Source organism: Nicotiana tabacum, chromosome 12, assembly GCF_000715075.1.
Source record: "Nicotiana tabacum cultivar K326 chromosome 12, ASM71507v2, whole genome shotgun sequence".
NCBI classification, from domain to species: domain Eukaryota; kingdom Viridiplantae; phylum Streptophyta; class Magnoliopsida; order Solanales; family Solanaceae; genus Nicotiana; species Nicotiana tabacum.
Window position 1 is genome coordinate 17,880,236 of NC_134091.1, and position 10,359 is coordinate 17,890,594.

Here is a 10,359-nt window from a genome sequence, read left to right on the forward strand (position 1 = left end):
TGGTTGTCTATTTGTGAGGTTTCTGGTTATCGGTGTATTGGTGGGTCATTACAACTAAGGAAAGAAAAGATCAGTGGTAATTTGAGCAAGGGATTTGGGGAATGTGTGCCATATTTGGCCTTATCGATTCATGTTCAGGCTTTGGGAAGACTTAGAGTCTATGCTCCGTGTTGATGTGATGTACAAGGAAGGTTATTCGGTCGAGTGCTTCTTTGAAAGAGTGTTCAATTGCTAGCAGAGCCTTGGAGTTGATTATATTCGGGACCAGTTCAGAATGGGTGACTCTTAACAACGGTCCTAGTGGATTCAAAAGTTAAAGTGCGGTGCCTAAGGATTTCGAGCCTGTAGTATGGTTAATTATCGAGCTTTTGCAGCAGATTATGAAAGCGGCTTGGAGTGTTCTACATTATCTTTGGGCTGCGGTATAGCATTGGAGGAATGGAAGAAAATAACTTCAGATTCATAGAGGGATTTTCCAGAATAGGTGTACCAGTTGAAGATGCGAATATGCGCATAACGAGGGTATGAGATGGTTTGTGGGTTTTGGAGACAACGTGGTCTCATGAAATGATGTCACTCAGGATGAGTGTGGATTTGGGTCCATGATGTTTTGAATGGAGCTATTATTATTCCTAGGGCAAGTCCAGTAAATTAGAAGAAGTTGGATCGGTTAGCAATGGTTGAATTGGCATGATGGTGGCGATGATCAGTTCCTTTAGCTTGTTAAGTTATACAGGTGGTTGTAGCGGTATATGAAAGGCTTGGCAGCCATAGTAATTTGATTTATTTGTAGGTAGTTGATTCAAATGGCTTTGTTGTATAAATGGAGTCCGGAAGAGTTATGACGGTTGAGATCACGGTTTGAGGTTGTGTCTTTTTCTACTATTTGGGGAAATTCGGTTACGTGTTGTATTGGCCCTTCTAAAATGATGCTAAGTGGAAGGTTCTAGCCAGTGAAGTGTTTAATTCTACTATTAATTCAAGGGTTATGGTGAATACACGTATTTATCGCGTAGTGGCATGATAAGTGCGGTGAGTGGTATGGAAATTGGAAGTTGAGGATCAAGGTTGCAGTTCGGTGTTGACAGGGATGTCACGAGCTCGGACGAGCAGGGAAGGATTCAAATGTTTAGAGTAAGTTGGTATTGTTTTTAGTGTCACCTGAGATTGGTGTCTTGTGTGAGAGGCTTTATGTATTGATTTGTGGATTTCCGATTTTGCTCTACAGCATTTGTGTGGCCGGTGGTATGGATGTGCAGACTTGTTATCTGGTGCGGAAGGTCGTGGGAACATATTCCACAGGAAGAATGTATGAGTATGACCTATAGTCACTTAATTGATCAGGGATTGAGACCAAGCATGGAGATTGTGGTACTATCGCTAATTTGAGAAATTATGCTTGAAGGGCGCTCTATTCAGTTGGTTGAGAATTGTGAAAGTTTGTTTTGAATTCGATAGTTGTTCTTGCATGTCATAGGAAAAAGGGGTCATTGTGGATCCTGGAGAGATTATTTACCCAAGCGTGATATGATAAAAAAAATCATTTTGAGGTCGGTTGACGGGTCCAAATGTGGATGTGTACTCTACACCAGCCTAGGTGTGTTCATGCAGCATAACATTCATTATGGAAGAATATTCGGGCGTGGGATGTAATTTCGTTGCTAACTATTTCATGGTGGTACTTTATAGTGCCGTGTGGGCTGTGGGGTGGCTTGATTATTTGTACAACGTGCTGAGGTCCTGTACAACAGTGGTATTATGTAAGCAGGGTGGCTCTTGAGATGCAGATCATATATCGCACCTTAGTTGTGTTTGAGTTTTATAGCGTATGACGCTACCCGTCCCCCCAGGATTCATATTATGCACTTGGCATGTTTATGGTTGATATTCAGGCATTCATGAGTATAATCGTTACGGTTCGAGGTGTGTTTTACTTAGATTATTAAGTGTGGATCGGGTGGCACGCCGCCAAGGGCAACATGGTTGGATCGGGTGGAACATCGCCACGGGTATCATATGTGAATTGGGTTGCACGCCGAAATAGCGTGATGTTGAGCATAGTTCCCTATATCTATTCCTGTGTGTTTTGTCCGCATTTTCTGAGAAAGATTCATGACATCTTTATAGTTGTTAAATTAGTTACACGCGTTAAGTAGCTCTTTCCAGAGTTCATTTTTCCTTATGTATCATATTCGAGTTTGTAGCAAGTTAGCACATTGCTGGTGTCATACGAGATCTTAGTCAGTGTTTGAAGTGGCTTATTTCATGTGTAGCTTATACTGGGTGAGACGGGACTACTGGACCTCAAATAAGTGCAATCAGATTTATATAAGGTATATTAAAGAACAAATATCGCTATTCAATTCAGAATAAGGTGATGGTCCTTGTCTGGAGGAGAGACTCCATGATTTGTTAATTCGGCAGTTGGTTATGAATTTCTACACATCTCTTCCGTCGTGGAAGCATTTCAAGAGTTGGAGCATGACTTATTTGTGTCATGAGGTAAGTTGTGGGCATCGGATTTGTGGAATTTCGGCTATTGCTATCAGAGGATGCTATTATGGTTATGTGAATTATACGGTGCATAGTGTGAATTTAGCAAAGGTATGCAACCATGTATTGGTGCATCATGTAGTGATTGATACGGTGTTCGGATGATGGAAACAGGCCTGGCGGAGAATTCCGAATGTTGGAATCGGGCTCTAAGGCTTATTTGACCAAAAAAAAAGAATCTTTAGACTGGCTCGAGCTAGTGAGCTCAACTAATTTTGGTAGAATGGGTAGGTGCACGATGTGTTAAACAATGATTTCAGACAACTCCAGAGCAGTTCTTAGCACGTTCGAGGACGAACGTATGTTTAAGTGGGAGAGAATATAACGACCTGACCGGTCGTTTTGAGATCTAGCGCGTCGTTCAGCGGTTTGAGACCCTAAGCAGCTTCACTTCAGGTATTATGACTTGTACACGTGGTCGGAATTTAATTTCGTAAAGTTCGGAGTTGATTTGGAAAGAAAATTCTCATTTCGAAAGCTTTAAGTTGGAAGAATTGACTAAGGTTGGAATTTTTGAGTAAACGACCTTGGAATCGGATTTGAAGGTTCCAGCAGGTTTGTATGTTAATAAGTGTACGAGTCATATAATAAGTGATGTGGGGTCTAAGGAGAGCCCTAAGTCAAGTTGAAAATTACATGATAGACTAAAGTTCCAAATAAGTACACACAAAACCTAACTTTAGACAAGCATGCCTATATATATAAAAGGAGTTATATGGTGAACAACCTATCAAATGAAAGATCTTCGAGTCTAATTTCTAACGCTTTAAACTGTTAGTCATTCGGATATTTCTACAAGGAGTTATGGACGTTTTAGTAAAAGGTGTCCAGCAGGGGAAAACTTGTAATACGAGGTACAACTTGCACATCCAAGGTACAACTCGCTGAAGCACATGTGCCTATATAAGGCAGTCACAGGTAGCAGCCATTTGTGGGGATTTTCTTGAGCTAGAGATTGGTTCTTTCATGGTGGATTCGACCTTAGGGACTACTTAAGAATACCAGGTGAGTGTTTTTGGATATTTTATGTTAATAACATCCTATTAACACTAGTATTAACATCCTTCAATCTTTGAAATCCGTAGAAATCTTTCAAGTTGTTCAAGAACACCAAATTTTCCAAACATTGGAATTTTAAGGAAAAACTTCAAGAAGGTAATACTAATGCTTCAATATCATTTCTTATGAGTCGGTGAGAGTAATTCTAATATTTATTTCAAGTTGTTATGGTTGGATAATTGATTTCATAAACCCTAGTTCATGGCATGAATAATGTTCTTGAGAAAATGAGGGAAAGATAAATAATGTTCTTAGAAATGATATTAAAGGATGCAATGAACCTATGAGATCATTTTCTAGCTTAGTTGGAAGTGTTCAACTAAGTAATCACCAAATTGAATGTTTTGGAAATGTTGGTTAAGGAAGACGATGAATAGTAATTTGGCGGTGTTGGAGAATTAATGTAGTATCATTGATGATTTCAAATGGGTTTTAAATGATAAGAATGGAGTTGAATGTGCTAGTAAGTAAACCAATTAGACGATTTGAGCTGGAGGCTTGTAGCCAACTTGTGAGCCATAAATCGATGTTGACAAATATTTTTGATTCATATTTTGATTGTAATTGGGATTGTAATTGTAGATATCAAATTGTTGGTAGCGTATGAGCATTTTAATCAATGTTACGATGTCGGAGGAGGATTAAAAGCTTGTAAATATTAATAAAGCGAAAGCGAGTTTTGGAACGTTAGGCGTCGGTCGAGTTATTTGAAAGGCTTGGGAGCCGGCTATGGAACTTCGGAGCGAGGTAAGTCTTTTGTCTAACCTTGTAAGAGGAAATTTACCCCTAGGTGATTTAAATTAATAATTATTGCTAATTATGGGGGCTATGTGCGCACGAGGTGACGAGAGTCCGTGCGTAGCTACTAATATTACTAAGTTCGGGTAATTTAGGACTCAAATCATGAATTACTTGTGATAATTGCATCTTTCAGTTAACTGAATATTGGAATTTTTGTTGTAAATTGTTAGAGGAAATAATAAGAGACTGAAATTTCACATATTTGAATTTTTGCTCAAATTATTTAACTGTTGCTATAAACTGTACATCATGGTGTGTATCTTAATAAAAATAAATATATTCTCATTTCGGAGGTACATAAGAAAATGTCATCCTTTCTTGTGGAGCGGGCCGAATGCCTCGGCAGTATAGATGCATCTATGGATCGCGCTGCACGTCCCTCGACAATGTACATGACACTATGGATCGGGTTGTACGACCTCGACAGAAATCGTTTCTAATAATAATAATTACACGATACTTTGATATTATATTGCAGCTTGTGAGGTTAATTGATAAATTGGACAGTATTGGAATTGAGAGAATTAATTATCTCTGCTTATTAAGGAAATTATTGTTAATCATATAAATCATGTTGATTTAATATTTTTATTTTTCATATTATTGACCCTTAGTGAGTGTTAAAGTCGACCTCTCATCACTACTTTTTCGAGATTAGGCTTGATACTCATGGGGTACACGTTGTTTACGTACTCATGCTACACTTGCTGCACAGTTTTTGTGTAGGAACATATATGTCTAGCGGGCTTGTGGGCGCAGAGGTGTGGTTAATGCGGAGACTTAGGTGAATTGCATTCCATATTACGATCCGCAGCCAGTATAGTCTCATTTAGAGTTATGTATATTTTTCCTGTCTAATTTGTATTCCGGACAGTTGCTGTATTTTATTTTATATTTCTAGTAAATGCTCATGCACTTGTGACACCGAGTTTTGGGAGTGATTATGGGTTGTTTAGTAATTTAGTTGCTGAGTTATTTATCACTTAATCTATGAGTTCTATCTTTACTATTTAATTGAGAAAATTTTGATTTCAAAAATACTAAAATGGGTAATTAAATTAATTAGTCAAGGTTGGCTTACCTGACAACGGTGTTAGGCGCCATCACAACCTTTAATGGGCTTTGGGTCGTGACACTTATTTAGGGGAGCAGGGTTCTAACAGTCAAAATGACTGGTTGGGTCGTTACATCAATATTTCAAATTTATCTAAGGAAGCAATCCTAACACCAATTATTTTACATTATTTTGAAAAATATATGTCGATTTCCGAAAATTGACAAAAAAAATAAAGAAAGCACATTTGAGCCAAAAGTTCGCCATTAAGGGTGTGTTTGGTATAATGAAAAATATTTTCTTGAAAAACAACTAGTAATCTTACTCATTTTCCGGTGTTTGGTACGCAAATTAAGGAAAATAAACTTCTCAAGAGTATTCATAAATTATAATTTAGATACGATAAACATGAAGCCATAAACTTTCGAACCAACAACCTTCCGAACCCACAAATTTCATAAACTTCTTAACCGCTAAACTTTCGAACCCGTAAACTCTGTAATTGTTAAACCCACAAACTTTCAAACACATAAACCTGCGAACTCAGAACTTTGGAACACGTAAAATTTCGAACCTGTAAACTGAAAAATAAAAAAGCCAGAACTAAAACGAAAAAACAGAAAATTAAAAATACAAAATAATAATAATAATAATTTTTTGTGGGGGGGGAGGGGGGATTGGGGTGGGTGAGTGGCTTAGAAAAACGAAAAAATAAACAGAAAATTGAAGTTGGAGGGGGTTGGGGTTAGATGTGAGGGTAGGTGGAGTTTTTGGAAAATATTTTCCTAACTTTTTCTAGGGAAGTCATTTTACTCTAATTTCGAAAAAATGTGATATCTAGAAAAATATTTTCCAAATTATTTTGTGCAACCAAACAATGAAAAATGGAAAAACATTTTCCGTCATACCAAACACACCCTAAGTGACATGATTTTGACTGCTGAATTTTGCGAAACGTAGTTCTTAATCTTATAAACGTGTTGCATATTCAAATAATGACATGATTTTGATTAATTTTCCAAAAATGTAATTCTTAACCTTATAAACGTGTTTCAAAAACAGATTTTTAGCAGACACAACAAACAATATCATGACTTGCTGTTCGTAGCTGTTAATATTAGGTTGTTTTTAAAAGTCAACAACTTTTGTTATAAAATAGAAAATTGTTATCTTGCACCTTTGAGACTTATCCAATTCATTCCCTATAACAAATTAAAGCTTTAAAGTAAATACAAAGCTAAATAAAGACAATGATTTCTTCTGTGCTCCAAAGAAATGATGTGCTACTCTGAGGTTTTGTTTGTATGAGGTGACTTGGAATCCCAGAGTCTTTTTTCTTCTAAAAGTACCTTCGCAAACCTGTCAAATATAATATAAATCAATTAATTAATTAACACGAAATACTTTTCTTGGTATTAGTATTACTATATACAACTATATAAGATGGTAATGTTCAGAAGAGAGTTGAATTACCTTTTCAAAGTTTCTTCATTTGTGCCACCATTTTCGCATTGTTCAGATAGGCCTGTTTGCAAATTTACCCTTGAAACTGGTTTCTTCAATAAAGTTTTCCCTATTTTTACCAATTTGTCCATGTTCTCTTTGGTTGCTATATCAACAGAGGAGTCTGTTCCAATTAATGTGTCATTCTACAATTGATGAACAATATAATTATCTTAGTCAATATAAAGTCATAAGATCTAAAACTTTCCTCTCTTTTTTCCAATATTATATTTGAAAGAGTTTGACTAATATACACGGCACTAGTATACAGAAAATTTATATTATAGGTCGCTCAAAAGCTAATTACAACTAATTTTTTTATTGCAAGCATGAAATGGTATAACTTGCAAAACATGATAAGTAACATGATACAACAGATATTATAACAACCTTTTACGCTATTAAAGTATAATTAAATTTTATTTGAAAATAGGTGGATCTCCAAACAAAGCAGCTTCAACTGTATGTCGACTAAACAACATCAACAGCAACAACGACTAAGTGAAATTCTACTAGTGAGGTTTGGGGAGGGTAGAGTGTACGTAGACCTTACCCCTACCCCGAAAGGATAGAGAGGCTGTTTCCGATAGACCCTCGGCTCAAGAAGACGAAAAGACGACGAAAAGAGGCAATATATTAAAATGTATTAAAAGGTTATTCAATCAATTGTTTTTATGTAGCAAACCAGGACAACCCGCAATCAAGGAATAGAAGCTACCATCCCCGGGGAGATTCTATTATCTCTCTACACAACTTCTCATCTAACAGCAAAGAAATTTAGTGGCGGATGCAGGATTTTCACTAAAGAGGTTAAAAAAAAATTAAATAATTTAAAAAGACTGTGGCCAATGGGAATTAAACGAGCAACCTCACAAAGGTTTTGAACCCCCCTGATCACTGAGCTATGCTTTTGGACTGCGTTAAGGGGATACAAAATATAATATATAGAGGCATAAAACGAATTTTGCCTGATATTTATAGTGTACCCGTTTCGTACCCTAAATCTGCCCTTGCCAAGAATAAGATAGTTAAGACACTCAAGTTGTCGAATAATTTAGGATCAAATGAGAAAATCAATCCGAAAAGAGAACCTCAATAAGATAAGTTAATCGGAGTTCCCGAAAGGAGTTCCACCATTTAATTGACTCTTACAACCTTAGTTGGTCTTGGGTAACAAAGATCAACTTTAAGGACGAAAAGGGCGATCCATCTATTAATACCAATCAGTACTTCTTAGAATTTTTATTTTTAAGCTTATATAATTGTACCTGAATACGAAGGTAATTTTCTTCAGACTGAAGAGCTTGGAAAACAACAGAAATATGAAGATCAACCAGATCACCACTGGCTTGAGTAAAAACATCCACAATTGGAGTTGAACCTCCATTAAGAAGCCATCCCAAAATACCCCAATTGGATGCAATTTTAGCATTATATTTCTGTTCCACTTTTGCTGATCCAGTGCCTATAGATATCACCAAAAACCTTTCATAATTAATGGGTTTGATTGGGAAGAAATCTGGGTTTCCAGTCATTATTTGATGGGTCACTTCGCTTGTAGCAACAAGGGCCTGAAATAGCAATTACCAAATCATATACTCCTATATAGATTTCCAACTATACAAACCTCACATGTAAGGGGGGAAAGAAAAAGAGAAAGAAGGATATACATAATGCGTTTGGTATGGCAGAAGTCATTTTTTGAAGAAAACAAAAATGATATGAACTATTTCTTAGAAAGAATTTATGGTGTGTTCGATTGGAGAGTGAATTATTTTTTCAAAAAAATATTTAGGAGTATTAAAGTTGATAGTAATATTAGCAAATCTGAGATGTTTCGATAAAATTTTGAATTATAAAAATTAATAGTATGCTCAAGAGCGGGATAAATATCAAGAATTGAGATAATTGGGAAGGGAAATGGCTTCCGCACAAAAGTGAGGATCGTCATTTTCCCTCTTTAATTTGATGGAGAATATTCTCTCCGTAAAATTTTCCATAGCAACCAAACTTCAGAAAATGACTTATTTTCTTGTAAACATTTTGGCCATAAACTATAGTAAAAATAAAAAATAAAAAAAATGTACTGTACGCACTGGATTGTTAGCTGCTACTCCACCATCGACAAGATTGAACTCATGAAAGTTGCCATCTTTATCTTGGGTCTGGAAATAATGTGCAGGAAGATACGTTGGAGCAGCTGATATGCTGATGCATATATTGGAGAGCCGAGCATCCATTAATGGTTTTACTCTGGCCTGTTGGCATTTCGAAATTATATATGTTAGTCTTTTCCTATATATATTTAGATATCCATCAGTTGAATCAAAACCTAGACAAAAACATTTTAACATAAATTCAGAGGTAAAGGGAGAAAAAGGACGTCAAAAGTGGAGAAAATTGTTGGCTGTAGATTCTTGATATCAAAAGTAGGAATGACCACATTAGTCAATATCTCATGCAACACAGTCTCCACATTGACCGGATGTTGATCGCATGTTGACTTATGTGTAACGACCCCTGAGAATTTTTGCTAAGGAAATTAAGCTTTTGTGGTGCCGAGGCAGATCAATTAGTACAAAGATTATAGAAATTTCTCGCCGCAGCTCGGACCTTTTGAGTTGAACAATGCACCGGGGAGTAAAGAAAAATTTGTGGCAAAAAAATGCGTTTCTGCGATCCATTATGCGACCACGGAATCACTCTGCGGACGGCATAATGGCCGTAGAGTGAAGCAGTTGTGAGGCAAGATTTGAGGAAAATATATGGTGCATTATGCGACCGCAGACCCGTTCTGCGGTGCATTATGCGACCGCAGACCCGTTCTGCGGTGCATTATGTGATCGCAGAACAGGTCTGCGAGCGGCATAATGACCGCAAACGTGTTATGTTATCGCATAACTGCGTCGGGACTTCCATTCTTTCTAATTTTTTACCCGACCCAACTTCGATTTATAGCCCTTGAAGCTCATTTTGGAGCAAAAATCTGACATTTTTAGAGACTGGAGAGTGTTCTAGAGAGAGGAAGAAGCTCAAGTGCTTTGTTCATCAAGATCTTGTTCAAGCTTTGAAATCCAACAAGGAAATATAACAAGATCTTCACCCAAGAGGTAAGGTTCTAACCCCTAGTCTTCAATTTCGAGTTTGGGTAAAGATGGGTGATTAAGAGTATGATTCTTGGGTGTAAGAGTATTATTTATACCTATCAATAAGGTTTATGGACAGATTGTTGAGTTCAAATGGGTAAGGACTGGGTTGAAAATGGTAGAAATCTTCAAAGACTTTAATTGAAGATTTGAGAGTCAAGTTGATGTGGGAATTTGGTGAAATTTGTATGGTTGGACTCATGGTTGGATGGGCGTTCATATTTTGTAACATTTATCGGGTTC

The 10,359-nt window shown here is 36.8% G+C and overlaps 1 protein-coding gene across 1 annotated transcript; it reads right to left on the bottom strand.

Moving 5' to 3' along the window:
* Positions 1 to 6,646: 6,646 nt before the first annotated feature.
* On the bottom strand, positions 6,647 to 9,361 carry LOC107792043 (patatin-like protein 2). The gene is made up of 4 exons (XM_016614216.2): positions 9,067 to 9,361; positions 8,239 to 8,541; positions 6,941 to 7,116; positions 6,647 to 6,826 (listed from the first exon to the last, which is right to left on the bottom strand). The coding sequence occupies exons 1-4, from the start codon at positions 9,322 to 9,324 to the stop codon at positions 6,751 to 6,753; spliced, it is 813 nt and encodes a 270-aa protein (XP_016469702.2). The 5' UTR covers positions 9,325 to 9,361; the 3' UTR covers positions 6,647 to 6,750.
* Positions 9,362 to 10,359: the final 998 nt, after the last annotated feature.

Bases quoted from the DNA above. Each gene is read 5' to 3' on its own strand.
- LOC107792043 (XM_016614216.2), bottom strand. From the start codon at position 9,324: ATGTTAAAATGTTTTTGTCTAGGTTTTGATTCAACTGATGGATATCTA. The intron at 8,542-9,066 runs GTGCGTACAGTA...TTGCTATTTCAG, and splicing joins GAGTAGCAGCTAACAATCCA to GCCCTTGTTGCTACAAGCGA. The intron at 6,827-6,940 runs GTAATTCAACTC...TATATTTGACAG, and splicing joins AATGAAGAAACTTTGAAAAG to GTTTGCGAAGGTACTTTTAG.